This window comes from Lutra lutra, chromosome 14 (genome assembly GCF_902655055.1).
Source record: "Lutra lutra chromosome 14, mLutLut1.2, whole genome shotgun sequence".
Lineage (NCBI taxonomy): Eukaryota > Metazoa > Chordata > Mammalia > Carnivora > Mustelidae > Lutra > Lutra lutra.
In genome coordinates, this window is record NC_062291.1 from 59,922,987 (window position 1) to 59,940,502 (window position 17,516).

Genomic DNA, 17,516 nt, shown 5'->3' on the forward strand with positions numbered 1-17,516 from the left:
GGCTTAGAAACACCCCAGGCCACACATCGATTAGGTCAGGATTGGAACCAAGACCTGTCTACCAACCAAGGTCAGTAACAACTCCGTCCTCCAGTCTCTCACATACCTGCTTATTGGGCAGCTGCAAGAGCTACTAGGACAAAGACAACCGGGACCCTGCCCCTCCCCGGGGTGGGGGCATAGTTTACCCCGGGCGACTAGGCCAGCAATATCTAGTACTAGGTGGGAAGTGATAAGTGACACGAATGTCCTTTACTAACATGAGCTGCAAGGTCAGATGCGGGAGAGACGACTTCCGGCTAGACGATCAGGGAGCGCTTCCTTTTGGAGGTGGTACTTGAGCAGAGCCTTGGAGAACAGCTTTCCACTCATGGAGACAAGGGCAGGGAAGGCATTCCAAGTGGAGGGAAGAGCTTGAGCAAAGTCAACAAGTCGGGAACAGACACGTTGCCCATCCATTGGTATACAAAACATTCCGTCTTCTTGGGAATCCAGAGGCCGGTATTTACAGGCCAGGACGTTTTCTTGCCCTGCAGCAGCTGGAAAAACCACGCTCCTGGGCCATCCTTCCTGGCAGTTGGCTCGTGGACAAGAAGCCTCCCAGAACTGGCCCTGGCCAGGAAGATACGGCCAGGCGGGGAGGGAATCGGTAGTTCGGGGACCAGGGGCAGTGCAGCCTCGCCCACAACGACTTGGACTTCGCGACTCTATACTAGTCCTTTATTTCTGGTAGCGCCGCAGCACCCCACTCAGTGGATGTGGGGGGCGTGGTCCACATCAGCCGGAACCAATAGGGAGGGAGGCCGAGGCGAGGGGCCCGCCCCCGACGTGACGCACGACCCCCGGACACAGGCTTCGCAGCCCCGGCCCCAGTCCTTGCAGTGGCTGTAACAAAACCCAGACCCCCAGGTCCCGGCCAATGGAGGCGATTTAGACTGGAGCCGGACCGCGTCTGTCAAAAGCCCGACTCGGCAGCAGCGGCAGAGTCCAGAAGGAGAGCTGGAGCCGCAGCGCTGCTTCCCCGCCCCCGCCGGGATTTATTGAGTATTTGGACTGGACAATTAAGTAGCCCTGATGATGTTACCAAGCCCGGTCACCTCCACCCCTTTCTCAGTCAAAGACATTTTGAATCTGGAGCAGCAGCAGCAACAGCACTTCCACGGCACGCATTTACAGGCGGACTTGGAGCACCACTTTCACTCGGCGCCGTGCATGCTGGCCGCCACCGAGGGGACGCAATTTTCTGACGGAGGAGAGGAAGACGAGGAAGAAGAGGGCGAGAAACTGTCCTATTTGAACTCACTAGCCACAGCCGACGGCCACGGGGGTTCGGGGCTCTGTCCGCAGAGCTATGTCCACACAGTCCTGCGAGACTCGTGTAGCGGGCCTAAGGAACATGAAGAGGAGCCCGAGGTCGTGAGGGACCGGAGCCAAAGTGAGTAGAGGGGGAAAGAGAACGCACCCGCACATCTGGAGCAATGGCGGAGCGCCCGCAAACAGCCCACAAACCTTGCCAGCACTGCTTCCCGCCCCCTTAACCTTTGGCTGGGGTCATGCCTCACCCTGGTCCACGACAGCTCCGCAAAGCACAGGTGCCTGCGAGGGAGCCGGGGCGGAGGGAGAAGGAAGAGGTGACCCCGACAACTACTCCTCCCGGAGAGGAGAGGCGATGCAAGCCCCCAAAAGAAGGGAAAGTAGTTCTTGCTGCCCTGACGCTGATAAGCAACACGGGCTCAGCTGCTGGATTCTGACAACTCACAGCATTTTTGTTCCTCCCAAGACTTAGACAAGAGCTCAAATCTCTTCCTCTTTGACCCTAGGGTGAGACGAGGTCTTTGAGGCCAGACAGACGTCCCCTCTTCTTCAAAAAGATGATCTAGGCAGGTTGTGTTGGCAGGGCGCAGGAACCTTGCTAGAGACAAGCTGGGTGGTTTCCTCACTTCTCTGCTTGGAGTTCAGTATCCCTGGCACCCACAGCACCGGCAGAGAGGGAGGGGATGGTCGGAGAGTGCGTGGGAACACAGTCCATTAGTCGCGTGCATACCGTTCACACCCCCGAGGCACTGGCCTCTTTTGAAAATTCATAATGTTATGCTTTGTGTGAAAAAACGCGCGGAACCTAGTCCTAGATCCCAGCCGCTCATGGGAGGTGAATTGGGTAGGGAGATCGGACAGCTGAATAAAACCCCTAAGGAAGTGTTTGTTTCTGAGGGGAGAATCGAAGAATCTCTTCCCCAAGAGGAGGCTTGATGTGGCAGCAGCCAAGGCCTAGACTCCCGACACTTCGCCTGGGCCTAAAATCGACACGAAACGGTCTAAATCAATCAAATTTCTTTTTCTCTTTAAGATAATACAGACATCGTCACGCATTTAGCAGGAGGTCTGTAGTCTTTTAAAAGCAAAAAAAAAAAAAAAAAAAAAAAAAAAAGTTCCTAAGCAATGCAGGAGGGTCACACTCAAGCATTTCCAAAACAGAAAGATTTATTCACGGAACTCACGCATACGGGCCCCCAACTACCAATATGCTTCACACCTTCCGCTATCCGTAACAGAGTGGAAAGCAGATGAGTTTGCAAACACTCTAGTTACTATGTAGTTGCAAACTTTCATCCCGAGAATCGTCATTAGCACGCCGAGCCCAACATTTACTACTCTCTTTCTCACAGATGCTCAAATTCTAAGCAAACCCGCACTAACTATCCCTCCCCGTGGAACGTGCTTCTGCCCACTAAGGGCGTTCTGAGGGTACTGGGGCTGTCGCAGGGCCCCATGGCGCCTGCGAAAGAAACCACAAACTTTCCAGAAAGCCCAGGCATTTACTACCGCATGCTCCGCGCTGCCACCAAAAGGGCCACAGCGCTCTGGGACAGGAGCCGCGGTAAGGCGGGGAACTGCTAAGGGACGCTGTTGTGCTTCTTCCGCAGAAAGCTGCCAGCTGAAGAAGCCTCTGGAGGCGGCCGGAGACTGTAAGGCGGCGGAGGAGAGCGACAGGCCCAAGCCACGCAGCCGCCGGAAGCCCCGGGTCCTCTTCTCGCAAGCCCAGGTCTTCGAGCTGGAACGCAGGTTCAAGCAGCAGCGGTACCTGTCCGCGCCCGAGCGCGAGCACCTCGCCAGCAGCCTGAAGCTCACGTCCACGCAGGTGAAGATTTGGTTCCAGAATCGCAGGTACAAGTGCAAGAGGCAGCGGCAGGACAAGTCCCTGGAGCTGGGCGCGCACGCGCCCCCGCCGCCGCCGCGCCGCGTGGCCGTGCCGGTGCTGGTGCGGGACGGCAAGCCGTGCGTCACGCCGGGTGCGCAAGCCTACGGCGCGCCCTACAGCGTGGGTGCGGGCGCCTACTCCTACAACAGCTTCCCCGCCTACGGCTATGGGAACTCGGCCGCAGCCGCCGCCGCCGCTGCCGCCGCCGCCGCCGCCGCCGCGGCCTACAGCGGCAGCTACGGCTGTGCGTACCCGGCGGGCGGCGGCGGCGGCGGCAGCGGGGGCGGCGGGGCTACCGCGGCGGCCGCGGCCATGCAGCCCGCCTGCAGCGCGGCCGGAGGCGGCCCCTTTGTGAACGTGAGCAACCTGGGCGGCTTCGCCGGCGGTGGCGGCGCGCAGCCCTTGCACCAGGGTGCCGCGGCCGGGGCTGCGTGCGCGCAGGGCACCTTGCAGGGCATCCGGGCCTGGTAGGGACGCGGCGGCTCACGCGGCGGGCGCCCCACTGCAGCCTGGCACCGCGGGACTGAAGCGCGAGAAAGGCTGGAACCCAGGGCCAGGTCTTCTCGTTAAAAAAACAAACAAACACAACCTCCCTACCCCCCAGTACACATGTTTCGCTCCCCAGGGCCCCGGAACCCAGCTCCGGCGAAGCCTGGGGAAGGGGGCTGCGGGACGAGGAGGAGGCCCGGGACCGGTCGCAGAGACTGTCTCAGAGGCAGAAACTCCGGCTGGGTGCCGGGGAGGACAGTGGCCCGGACTCTGGCCCCGAAGAGGGTGAGAGAGGCTGGGACTCTGGCTGCCGCTTGCTTCTTCCAGAGCAAGAAGGCCGTCTTTCCCCCTCGGCCTTCCCGCGGCCTCCTCGAAATGTCGACAGAAAGCCCAAGGACAAAAAGAAAAAAGAAAAGAAAAAAAAAAAGCATGAAGGAGAGAAAAATGGGTGTCGGGGCTTGAGAATCCCCAAGCCCCACGGACCCCTCTGCCTCTTTTGCGGCCCGGAGCGATTTCTCTTTTCCCTACCGCCTGCCCCCCGCAGCAGATACCTCGGCCTGGATCTCCGGATCGTCACGGTGTAGAACTCTGCGAGAAAAACCGGCGAAACAAGATCAAACATGGGGGGGGGGGTGCGCTGCGGGAGGGGGCTGAACAAATTTGGGAGCTGGTGGCCCGCGGGAGGTGTTACCAGGTTTCCTTTCTGTTTCATATTCTGTATTCAGCACATATAATATACCTATAACTATCCACACGCCGTGTACACACCCGCTGCCATACACTACAGGAGTCAATAAACAAGGTGCAATATTTCCAAACCATTGGCTACAGACTCTGTTTCCCCCCCACCCCCAGAAGTGGAGAGGGATCCTTTAGACAGGGAGGGTAGGGAAGGAGAAGGTGTGTAAGGGAAAGCAATCTTCCCCGGGCGTTCGCAGGCCTGGCCTCTCCTGGGCCAGCCCCGGGGGCTGCAAGTCTTGCGTCCTCTTGGTTTTGTTCATTAAATTTCTCTTTACTCTTGTGGGAGAACAGACCGGAGACTCGGGCCTTTTGAGGTCCCCGGCTTTGTAATCCCCCCAAGTTTTACCAGATGCTTTGGCTAGTGTCTTTGGGCCTGCGTTAGACCAAGACCGAGAGACTCTGCCCCACCTCGGAGGTCGCCAGGGAAAAGGAAACCTCGCCCCCTGGGCCAGCCGGAGGCGGCGCGAAGGCGGCTCCTTCAGCGGCCGCGGCCGAGGCCTCCAGCGCGCCCAGGGGCGCTGCGCCCCGCCGCGGCCGAATTCTCCCCCTCGGCCGCCCTCCCTTCTCCCCCGGCGGCCGCGGCTTTATGCGGCTCCTTGTCACTTGCGGAGAATGCCTGTGCGAGGCCTGTGCTGCCACACGGCCGATTGTGAGCGTGCCAAGGCGGGTGAATGGGGAGGCCTCAGAGCGCCGCGCCATTGTGGGGCCGGGCCTCGCTGAAAGGCGGCTCCGGGCCGGGAAGGTGCGGAAAGAATGGCTTTTTATTGGAGTCCCGAACAAAAGGTGTGGTAGGAAGGCGAAGTCCCCTGCGCGAACAAAAACCCCAGCGCGTCGGGATTGACGTCCCCCCCGAGCTCCCCATTGCTTCTCAGAGCGGGGGCTTTGTGTAGCAGTCTGCTCAACAGAGGGACGGAGAAATGCGCGGGGGTTTTGTTCCCCACTTTTTGTGCGCTGGGGGAGGGAGCGGCAAGGGGGGACGGGGGCTGGGCGGGCAGCCGGGACGGGCGCGCTGATTAGGCCGGCCAGCCGCGGCGCGGAGACGTTCAGCGGGAGTCGGCGGCCTGAATGCAGGGTCATTATTGCTACAAGTTTAGCAATTTCGCCCTTTCTAGGAGGGGGCGGGGGCTGCTAGGCTGCGGCGGGGCCGCCGGGCTGGGGATCTGCAGAGACCCGGAGGAGGAGGAGGAAAAAAGGAAGGGAGGAAAGGAGGGAGGCAGGCAAGGGAATCCTCCCAAACCCGCTGACCGCCCAGGATGAGGCTTGGACGGGACCAAAAGGGCCTAGCGGGAGGCTGGAGAGGCGGCGCCTACGGGGCGAAGACCCTCCCTCTCCTCGCCTCTTCCCAGGCAGAAAAACCCTGGAGTTGAGTGTGAGTTATCGTGCACCAGGTTGCTGGTCTCTCAGCTCCTTGCCGCCAGTTCCCTCCTCTCCTAAGCCTCCGAGGAGCTGGGACAACTCCTCCCACCACCCTTATCACCGCCCTGTCGCCCCAAGTCCCCTTCCTAGCGAGCCCTCTTCTGAAGCTATTATATTCCGGTGAGTTGCTTAGGCTAAGGGCTGGGGAGGGAATTCTCGCTTCCTAAGATGTTTCTCATGGCCTGCAGCCTCTGACCACTGATCCAGCCAGCCAGCCAGCCAGCCAGCCGTAATTTCCAGAACACCTGCTAATACATGTTCACTGGTACTGTTCTGGATGCTGGGGATAGTGGGGGGAAAAAAAAAGGCACCCATGTCCACAGGCTCATGGAGTTTATTTTAATGAGTGTGCCCAGGGACAGGGAGTTAGACAACAAAGAAGTAAATGTAAAAATAAGCAGATAAATTCTAAAAGGGAAATAGAACTAAGGGCTGAAGGGAGGGTTCTTTTGGAGTAGGTGATCAGAGAAAGCCACTTAAGTTGACACCTAAATGACGAAAGGGAAGCCAGTCCAAACAGGCCTTTGCTGTTGCAACCCCATTCCTCCACACTTGCCCTCCCCATGATACGGAATGCCCTTCCACCCCCATCTTTCTGGTGAACTCTTGCTCCCCCTTCAAGGCCAGGCTTCTTTCCTGAACCACCCAAGTGGAGGTAATCCCTCCCACATATATGCCACCAGAGTCTTAGGTACTTTCCAATACCACAACATCGTGTCATGCAAAGATTTATTTGTTTCTCTCCCTCCTCATGAGGTCCTAATGAGGTCATGGGCGACCAGGTTGACATCTTTTGTCCCCTGGGACAGATAACACAGTAAGTAGGAGATCATGCGACCAGAGTCCTTAAGGACCCTCCCCAGCTCATGCAGTGGCCCTGGTGATGTGAAGCTTCGGCACTGGGTGCTGGCTGCAAGGCATGTGCTGAGCTGGACTCTTAGCCCACCTGGGCGGGGCCAAGGCACTGAAATCGCCTGCAGAAGACACACAGCCCATGCAGATTCCAGAGAAAAGTCCTGCCTTTGGTACCCTGCAATGCTGCTGGGGACACAGCTTTCTGCAAGAGATTGTTACCCCTCTCCCTATAGCTCAAAACATAGGAAAGGAGGCTGAGAACTTGGAGATGACCTGATACCCTGGGCACAAAGTTTAGGGGTTGGGAGGGACACAGAGATAGGGAAAAGAGTGAGAACTCAAGCGGGAGGGGAGAAGAGCTGAGATGTGTATGATAAACCTGGGACCTGTAACGGGGACCCAGTTCCACTTCTCCAACTTTCCCTAGCTGAGGGGTATGGTAGGTGACCAAGAGCCTGCCCTGGCACTCCAGGACTGCTCATTTCCAACACTGGATTCCATCACCTGCGCTCTAGGAACCCAAGACTCTGGGAGCAGATGTCCTTGCTCTGCTGGGGGTTTCCTAAGTAAGCAACTCTTTTCCCCCCAGCCTAATCTGTTTCCGGCGGGCCTTGGCCTCTCGATGCTCCCAGCACCAGATCCCCACCTTCCTTGCCCGGCTTCCTCCCGGCCCGCATTAATCTTCCTCCATTCTGCATCCTCTCCTCTTTCGAAAAGAGGTGTGCGACCGTGGTAGAGGAAGCAGACTAGTTCTAGGGATTGGCTTCCACACAGTTCGCGTGTCTTGAGATACTTAAAGCCAGACTGAACCAACTCCCTCCCTGCTCACTACACTTCCCCAGAGCCAGCAGTCTCCGGGTATAAATAGCTCCCATCTCTCGGGCTAAGTTGTCGGCCATCGAAGGGTGAAAACTCTTGACCAACACAGCTACCTCTCTTTGAGCTCCCTCTGCAGGGGAAAAGACACACCCCACCCGCAAGCCCAAATTGCTGGTTCACTGAATAGTTTTGTGAGCCGGGAGGAAGAGTAAAATGCCTTCTAATGATCCGTGAGACTTTGAGCAGGTGAAGTAAGTCACCCCTTTAGCTTCTAGCTTCTGAGCTCTAAGGCAGAGAAGGATAAACCGTATGATTTCAGAAGTCACTTCTGGCTCAAACTCTCCTTATTTCTCTGAATGCATGGATAATCCCTCCCTACCCAGGGACTCTTGCTGGGCTCATGGGTGGGGGGGTACGAGGTGGGGGGGTCAGTGTTACTGGTGAGAGAGGTTAAGGCCAGCAATTTTTTCCTGCATCAGCCTAAGCTTGAGAGGAGTTAAGAGGTTGGCTCAGGAGCCAGCCTTCCTCCATTCTAACCTTAATGCCACCACAACCAGTAGTAGAGAATTTGAGTAAGTTAGGAGCACTCTGAACCTCAGTTTCCTCCTCTGTAAAATGGGTATAACACTTCTCTCATAGGTTTTTTTTTTCTTTTACCTAAGCAAAGCGCACAAATAGTAAGTGTGCAATTAAGTGAGTGTTTATATATGTAAACACTTACAGGACTCAAATTAAATGAGGTGATCCTTGTAAAAGCAACTTAGCACAGTGTCTGGTATGTCTCGGGCCTTGCACCCCTGGCGTTGGCCAGGCCGGCGTTAGCTGCCTTGTATGCAGAGAAGCCCAGGACTCAGTTCTGTCTTTGCAGCGCTCCCAGGTCCGCAGGGGGAGCGCGGCGGGCCCGGGGGATTCGCCACCCCAACACCGCGGGCACGCGTCACCACAGGCAGGCGGAGCTCGGAGAGCTTCGCGGAGGCTTGGACCTTGGAGGCTTCAGGGGAATTCGACTGAAGGAGAAGGTGCAAGGAGGTTCCGGGCGGAGCGGCGACCCTCCTCGGGCTCATCAGTGCAGGAAGAAAGGGTTGGGAGGGGAAACCTAGCCCCTCTCGGGAGAGCTTGCCCGGGGTCCGGCGCCCCGCTGCTCCGGGGCCCAGCCGGCGGGACCCTGGGTCGCGCGCCCCCGCGAGGGTGCGGCGGAAAGGCGGGCGCTTCACCGGAGAACGACGCGTGCGGGGGGCGGGCTGGTTCCGCGCCTCGCTCGCAGCCTCCCGCTCCGGCATTTACAGCTCTGGGCCGCGGAGCGAATTCCTGGGGCGCCTTCTCCCGAACCGACGGCCCGAGCCCCGGGAGGCCGGCGGACTGTCTGCCCGCGGAGTGCGGTGCTCGGCCGCGGCCGGGCCGGGCGCGAAGGGGGAGGATCCTAGGACCTGCGGCGGGCAGCGCAGGTGCCGCGGGGCCGGACACCGCCTCCCAGACAGGCCTGGCGCGGGAGCACACCCGCGAGCCCCGGGAGAGTTTGGCCTCCCCTCGCGGTGGCCGCCTGAACCTGCGGAGCCGGCCGTCCGGACGACACGACGCGATCCGGGCGCCCAGGTAGGACGCACCGGGGAGGGGGTGGTGAGCCCGGAAGGGCTCGGTGGGGAGTGCGGGGGAGGCCTCTGCGGGAGGGGGCACTGATCCCAAGGCCACATTTGCTTTTTTGAAAGGTCGCGCTCTTTCTCAGCCTAGGCTGTAGGTAACAGCGAAGTTTTCTGACGGGGCGTTTAGAAAATGTAACGAAGTATGAAACGCATGCAGAAGGGACGTCAGTGCACCAGCACTGGCTGAATCCTCTAATATTGCCATGAGACCAAATCCCGGTGCAGAAACAGAACATTACTAGCCCCCCCCTCCCCCGCCCCCGCAGGCTCCCTTGTGGTCACTGTCCCCACCGTCAAGGATAACCACTGTTTCTACCAGCACAGATTAGTTTTGCCTGGTTTGGAAAGTTAGATATGCGGAAGCCTGTAGTATGCATGCTTCTACGCCTGACTCCTTTCGTTTGTGACATTTATCGACCTTGCAGCGTGCACTTGGCGATAGCTCACTCTCATTACTTAAGAGTATCTCTTTGTACCAATGTGCGGCAAATGATTTACCCGCTGTGCTGCTGATGGGCCTTTGGGCGGTTTCTAGTGTTGGACTGTTGTGAATGGGGCGACCAAAGACATTCTAGAGCAGCATCCAGCAGAACTTTCTGCAGTGATGGAAATGTTCTCGGTCTGTGCTGGCCAATAAGGTAGCGAGCACGTGAGCTTGAAATGTGCTTGGGTGAGGAATTGGATTTTTAATTTTCTTAAATTGTAATTAAATAGAAAGTCATGCCTGGGGCAGCACAGTTCTAACACGTCTTTTGAGGACTGTAGTCAATGTTTCTATTCAGTTTACACCTAGGAGTGCAATCATTGTGTCGGGGAAATGAACACCAGCTTCCAGAGTGTACTGAGCGGTTGTCTCAAGTTGGAGCATCTATTTTCACCCCCACCGGCTGTAGCACCACGTGTTGCTTAACTCAATATTTTCATTTCTTTTTCATTTTAGCAATTCTGCTGAGCCTGTAGTTAAAATGAGGCTTTTGTTCGCTTTTAAGCAAGATAATGAAAATTGCCACTTATACCATAGTAAAGGTGATGATAATGGTTAGAGGGGTTCTTGGGGACAGAGCATTGGTTATAGGGTCTTAAGTTTACCCTCTATACCACCCCACCCCTGCGTCAGGCCTCCCACCCAGTCAACCTTCTCCCCTGGAAACTGGACCTGGGTTAGCAAGGCATTAGGACATTAGGAAGGGGCTGTGTGTTGGGAGGTGATCCATTTCCCTCAGCTCTTGTTACATTATGCGTCCTTCAGATCAACACCCCTCTCCCTTTACTGTTACTTATTGGAATATCCCATCAGAGGGGATGATGAGATTGCCTGGCAGGCTACAGCCATGGCACAAAAGCCAGATTTTGTGCTGGCTTAGTTTTAGTGTATAGCTTGATTCTGCTTTCTTTCTTTCTTTCTTTATTTTTATTCTGCTTTCTATAAAATGGCATTAATACCACCTCTGCTGCCTCACTGGTTTGCTGAGAAGCAAAGTAAACCCGAGGAGGCAGCAGTGTGTGTGTGTGTGTGTGTGTGTGTGTGTGTGTGTGTGTGTGTCTTTGTAGAAATTCTTTCTAAACCTACGAATTATCATGTGAATTAGGTATTCCTTCTTTACACATGCAGACACTGAGGCTGTGAGACACAGAACCACTCTCCTCTAGGCCACACAGATAGTTAACAGCAGTAACCCCAAGAGGACTTTCCACCTGTGCCACCGAAAACAGTTCTGACGTTTTTCTTAAATTTCCCTTCCGTGGGTAAACAGAGCCCTGGCTGGTACAGATCTTGAAATCCTGGATCAAATTTGATGTCCTCTGTGAAGACTCCCTTTGGACAGAACCAAAGTGATCATTAACCACTTGTGTGTGGCTAGTTAAGCAGAGGAATTGTTTGTTACGTTGTAATAACAGTGAAATTCACTTGGTGTGATACTAGTGAGTTCTTGGAAAGCTGTGTGCAAATAGTCTTTTGCTTGTGGGGAGGGAGAAAAATTGAGTACATTTCAATTTCATCTCTGGAATTTGTTGCCTAAAAGTATCCCAATATTAGTTATTTTATAAGTGAAGGATCCTTTTGAAATATGAATAATAACACAGCATTTGGGGTACCTGGGTGGCTCAGTCGGTTAAGTGTCTGCTTTCAGGCTCAGGTCATGGTCCTGGATCGTGGGATTGAGCCCCACATCAGGCTCCCTGCTCAGTGGGGACCCTGCTTCTCTTTCTTCCTGCCCATGCTCTTTCTCTTGCTTGCTTTCTCTAAGTTATCTTTTTAAAAATGAACACATTTTCTTTGTAAGATTGGGTTTTCAAGTAATAAACGAGCAACTCAAAATCATATATAAGATTCATCAACATTTCACATATATTTCCTCTTTTACTGAGAAGGGTTCTCGTGAAAGTTTCACCTGGACCATCTTGACATCTCAAGTTCTTTGGGAGGTCCACAGATAAGTTCTCTATCCAGTTGAGAAATAAGTAAAAACCCAGTGTCCCTAGTGGCTACTGGTGGATTCATTAGCTCGGGTGGGTTTTACAATCCCTGATCATTCGGTGGGGCTCTCAGAGAAGGGGTTTAAGAATCAAATGGGTTATAGATTAGATGAGCTTCAAAGGTCCCTTTCAGCCATGAGATTCTTTAAATCTGTTATATACCTATAGATCCAGCATAAATTTCAGCTGTGCTGGTGGGAAGCGCCTCAGAAACTGCCAGAGTCCAACCTCTTACTGATGCTGAATCCTGTGGTGCTACATCCCAGGCAAGTAACAGTCTCATGTCTCCTGGATCAACCATGGGCGAGAACCACTCACCCCTCCACTCCCTAAGTGTGAGAAAGTTCTGCCTTATATTCAGATGAAATCTTCCTCCTGTAGCTTCCATCAGAGGCTCCTCCTTTCATTCATCCTTTTTTTTTTTTTTTAAAGTAGTCTTTACACCCAGTCTGGAGCCCAACATGGACCCAACACGGGGCTTGAATTCGTGATCTTGAGATCAGGAGCTGAGCTGAGTTCAAGAGTAGACACTTAAGGAACTGAGCCAGGTGTCCCTTTCAGCTGCTCCTCCTTGTGCCACAGATGTCTACTCCTTCTGCATGGCAGTTCTTCAAGTATCTGAAGCCAGCCATTGGCTCCCATGATTCTCCGTGCGAAACAGCCTCAGTTTCTTTGACTATTCTCTGCTTCCCAGCCATTCTTCAGTGGATTTTCTCTAGCTCGCCCATTTCTTCTGTGCCTGGAAGGTTCTGATACATTCCCTACAGGTGGTCTCCTCCTCATCAGCCTTTGACTACTTCCATCTTCATCTTCCCATATTCTTCTGAGAAAGCTGAGGTCCACTGGGAGGCTCTCTTGCACAGGTCCCACTCTCCTCAATTTATGTTTTAATACCTTAGTCTTCAGAGGAATAAGCATCCATTCCCTCTAAAATAACACTACTCCTTAAAGCCTTGATATATTTTCTTTCTTACTTCTAGAAACGGTGCTTCTTATTTTGAGTTCTGAGATCCCTTCACCCTACAATTCAGTATTATCTGCCTTCCTTTCTTTCACCATGAAACATGTAGCAATCTTGTCATATTATCTTCTCTTAACACTGGTGCCCCTTCCTCAAATATCTTTCCTCCCCATTTTGGGTCAGATTTCTGAATATGTGTCTTCCCCAGCTACTTCCCTTTCCCTCAGTCTACATGATTCTTTCCTCCCAAGTGGTGAGTACTGATCTCACTTAAAAGTGTTTTTGTGGTCAGCTGGTTCAGCTGTTTCCCTGATACCTGGTTCCCTTTTCCAGCACTCCTGAGGAGTTAAACTCCTGCCATTCTCCCTTAATTATCTGAGATTCATTCTACTCAGGCTTGTGCTTTGTTACCTCTCTTCGGTGTTTGGCACAGTGACTTTTTTTCCCTAGAAAGTCTTATTGTGGTTTTGACACTCTGTACTATCCTGATCAATTTCTTTCTCAATGAGTAGTTATCTTCTTCCTCCAGCCCCACTTAATGGAGCCTCCAAGGCTCTTCTGGACACTTGCTGTCCTAAAGCTTGTCTGCCCACACAGCATCAACTATCACTTTTATACTAAGGAGCCCTTAATCTACACCTTTATCTTGGTCTCCCTCTGATGTTTTATTTTCAAATGCCAGGGGGTTATTCAACTTGTACCTGTACCTTTGTTGTCTCAAGGTCATCACCACTCCCCCAAACTACTCACATCTCAACTTTTGCCAGTGGCATCATCTTTCCTTGTTCTCTTCCCTTTGGTTGGAATCAATCAACGAATGAGTTCCCTGAATGTCTCTCTTCACTCAGAGCAGAAAGAGTGGGGAAACCTAATACATTTCAGAGACTAGGCTCTGCATATCCTCACCCATTTAATACAATAACCATCCTGAAAAGTAAGTGCCATCATCTATGTCTTATGGGTTAAGAAATCAAAAGTTGAGAATACAAACATCTTGCTCAAGGACTTGCCCAGTTTTTAAGTGACAGATTTCAGGGTATAAATCAAAATCAAAATCTGATTCCAAAGCCTAAATACGTTACTATAATGACCTCCTAATTTGTCAACTTGTCTTGGGCAGATTGCGGATAAAACTCAACCTCACACCAGCACCCGATTCTTTTTCTTCAAATGCTTCTTCATTAAAGGTACCTATGTCTTCTCAACAGTGCTATGGCTCTTCATTGTGGATAGGATCAAATGGACTTTCAAGACCACTGGTGAACCCTCATTACCATGTCTAATCAATGGAATTTCTCATTATTTGTAAATGATCTACACAGTCTTCTCACTGTACCTCTCCCTGACCCATTTATCTGCCATGCTCATTCCTGGGGACCCTCTGAGCTCTCACCCTTCTTAACTCCAAGTCCATTGTCCCCCAGCTATGAAAGCTTTTCCAGCTATCATGGCTCACAGTGATCACATGTCCCATTATCTTGACATAGACTTAATAGCCTCTGTTGCATAACTCAGTTTTTGATCCAAGTGGTTTTATTTATTGTCTCATTATCTCCATCCTCAATTATACCATAAGCTTCCTGAGGATAAGGGTCATATTTTATGCTTTTTTTCCCATATTGCCTACAGAGATAAATATAAATGAAATAAACATAAATGAAATCGAGGAGAAAATGCTCAGAAGAGTATTAAGGGTAATGTAAGTTAACTATATTATTCTTAAAAATACTGATGAGATAGACATTGGCAAAATTTATTACCTGATTGATATTGGGCACAGGTTCAAACAACAGTCAGCAGAAATTTGAGGGATTCAAGAAATAAAAGTCAAACTCAGAGTGCGGTTTCTTCCTCATCCTGTTTAACAACTCCTTCATGCCCTCTCATCATGAACGTGTGAAAGGAGAGGCACTTACATTTCCCACTAGATGATTGGCTTCAAGGACAAGGAACACTTGTTTGCCTGTTCAGTTATTTTTTTCAGCACCTAGTACAATGCCTAGAACATGCTGAATGTTTGATACACATATGACAAAACAATGAACTGGACATATGATTTGGAGCCGATGCCAGCCTTGTCCTCTTCTTGTTTCCCTGTGTGAGATGAGAGAATGTCAGAGTTAGAAGGATATCAGCCCAACCTCCCCATTTCAAGGGTGAGGAAAAGATCCCAGAGAGGAGGGTGTCTGACCCTAGGTCACTCCTCCTCTTAGATTCTGTCTAATCCAGTGTTTCCCTAATACTGGATTTCACTAACTCCCTCTTTTTCAATGTTCTGTCCCCACACCTATCCCCAGCCCTTCTTCCTCTCTGGCAAGTTTCCTTTCCCACATCCCCTCTCCTAGCTCTGCACTCTGCATGCCCCCATTTTGTGTTTAATGCTGTACAACAGTGTCTCTTGGGAATGTAAACAAAATACCTTCAAGGTTGTGAGCACACACACTTTAATAACATGTGACTGTTTGGGAGGAACACAGCCTCTACCAGGAAGTTACAGTTCAGAATCTCTTCAAGGGCTCTCTCTAGGGCTCAAATACCCTTTCAGAATTTCCGTGAGTCTAGAAACATAGAATTTTTATAATAATATACAATAGTTCAGCTGCCTAAAGTGCCCGGCAGTGTACTAGACAGCCTAGGAGGCTCTTGGCACCTCTGCAACTCCAAGTCATGGTAGGTCCATTTTACAGATGAGTAAACTGAGGCTCGGAGAGGTTTAGAACAACTTGTTTAAGGTTACTCAGCTAGTATCAGAGCAGGGACTTGAATTGATCTACTTACCTTGTCCAGAAAACTCTTTGGGACACACTGACCAACTGTTGGCTGCTTCACTTGGATACCCGCTTCCTCTACCATGGCTGCTCTTGGTAAGGTTCTCATCTATGAACCATCTCCATGCCCTGGCTCCATCACTGATCCCCTGTGCTTACCCTCTCTGGACCCCAGGAGGCAGGTCCTTGCCTGTGCCCTCTAGTGGTTGCAAGGAGATGCACGACCCTTTCAGGCGCTCAGGACCTCTTCAGCACCCTCTGGTGCTGGGGACCCAAGGCCATGTGGAGTTAGACTTCAGAGGTGCCTAAGTCTCCCAGGCTTCGCTGGACCGAGGAAAGAGCTGGATTCTCTGAGTCTTCCACTCCTGCTAGTCCTTTAAGAAAGACCCACTCATGTTTGACAATGGCCAAAATTAGATTAAGAGAGGGACTTGGCATCAGCCCCAAATTCCTCTTCAGAGAGTCAGCAAGAGCAGCTGACTCAGAGTCTGTATAATTGATATCTATTCTTAGTGTCCGCAGTTCTTTGTTCATTGACACTCCTGGGCCTGGTGTGCGAAGTCCCCAAACGTACTTACCTTGTGTGCTCTTGAGTAAGTCTCAGTCTTTGTGAGCAACAGCGCCCATCTGGAAATAGGGAACACCTGCCTCATCTGCCTCATAGGGACGTGATGAGGATCAAGCCAGAGAGCGAATGGAAAATGGGGTTGAGGCTTGAGGTGGTCTATCCTCTTCTCCCACTGCCATCTTGGGGACAGTGGAGCCCGTGTGTGTGGATCCAGCCTCCAGAGCTGCTCACAGTCTCTCAGCATTTCTTCAGATAAATAACAGACTTGCTCTGAATGGATTCTGGGTCACACAGAACCACTGGAGCCTTTGGGCAAATTAGAAAAAGCCATTGCTTCCTCCGAGTGGACATGGCTTTGCCTGGTCCTTGGCTTGGAGGGTAGATATGGGTGTCTCTTGGTCTGGGCACCCTTGTTCAGTGAATAACCCACACAACCAAACATGGGGACTTTGGTACCACAGACATCTCCAAATCCCTCTAGTCCCTGAATAACATGCCACTGAATGGACATGCCGAATGCCTTTACAGGTCACCCAAACAATCTTTGTTTCAGGAAAAATTCAGCAATAAATAGGTGGCGTGGCCTCTAAGCGGGGGAGGGAAAGGCCAGCCTTCTGACTGGCTTCGCTGACATCCTCAAGCGCTGATACACATGCTGCTCCTGTCCCTGCCTCTACAGCCTAGAGAGCTCCTCCCTTAACTGACTGCACTTCCCACGGTGGATTTAAGCCATAAGTCACTAGAAGCTCCAGGCAAAGACCTGGGTTGTGGACAGGGATGAGTTACAGACTTACCCTCGTGGGCAAGCAAGGACAAATAACCCTGTGGCGAAACAGCCCTGGTGAGCAGCAGGCTTATCAAGCTGTTTTCCATTGTTTTCTTCTCCCTCAACTCCTGGCTTCCTCTCCCCTTCTCTCCCCTCCTCTCCCATCTGCCTTCCTCCTCTGTCCTCTGCCTCTTTCTCTCTCAGCCTCTGTGGGTTGCTCAGTCTTCCCTCTCTCCCTTCCTCTTTCTTCCCTCACATCTCCTTTTATCCACTAACAGACTCATGGAATTAAAGAGTGCTCCATAACCTTATATGTTATATTTTTTGTGTTTAAAAATGAGACAACTCTAACCAGTCATAATTCTCTCGCAAAAATAGCAACTATGTTAAATTTAGTTCTTATTTGTATGCAAACAATATTACTTTTTCTGTGCATCAGTGATCTCTGATAAGGAAAAGCCCCCTCCCAACCTCCTGCCACAGACACACATAGTTTCTACAGTACTAGGGAGGGAGGAGGGAGGGAAGCCAGCAAGGAGGAGCTCCTATGATTAGCATCAAGGGGAAGTCCTCAGGATACCAACAACAGGGAAGGTTTATGAGAACACCGAAGGAGATCCGAAGGAGTTCCTCTACTCCACATTTCTTGCTTTGTTTCCAGGCTCTCCCCACCCACACACACCCCGAGTTTTCTAAAGAAGACAGAGATCATGTCAGTGCCCCCCAGATGGAAAAGAGAGGGCTAGAGAAATTACCTGATTTCTCCAAAGTCACACAGTCAGTTCATGGCAAAACTCTGAGTAGAACCTATTGGTT

General features: G+C 52.1%; 2 protein-coding genes across 2 annotated transcripts in view; both read left to right on the forward strand.

Moving 5' to 3' along the window:
* Positions 1-893: 893 nt before the first annotated feature.
* On the forward strand, positions 894-4,506 carry NKX2-3 (NK2 homeobox 3). The gene is made up of 2 exons (XM_047703169.1): positions 894-1,435; positions 2,925-4,506. The coding sequence occupies exons 1-2, from the start codon at positions 1,075-1,077 to the stop codon at positions 3,668-3,670; spliced, it is 1,107 nt and encodes a 368-aa protein (XP_047559125.1). The 5' UTR covers positions 894-1,074; the 3' UTR covers positions 3,671-4,506.
* A 1,912-nt stretch (positions 4,507-6,418) lies between these two features.
* The window catches only part of LOC125084403 (collagen alpha-1(I) chain-like), a 52,367-nt gene continuing 41,269 nt past the window's right edge, over positions 6,419-17,516 (forward strand). The window contains exons 1-2 of the mRNA XM_047701633.1: positions 6,419-6,500; positions 8,260-9,112. Of these exons, the coding sequence (XP_047557589.1) occupies positions 6,419-6,500; positions 8,260-9,112 (935 nt within the window). The remainder of the gene's footprint in view (positions 6,501-8,259; positions 9,113-17,516) is intronic.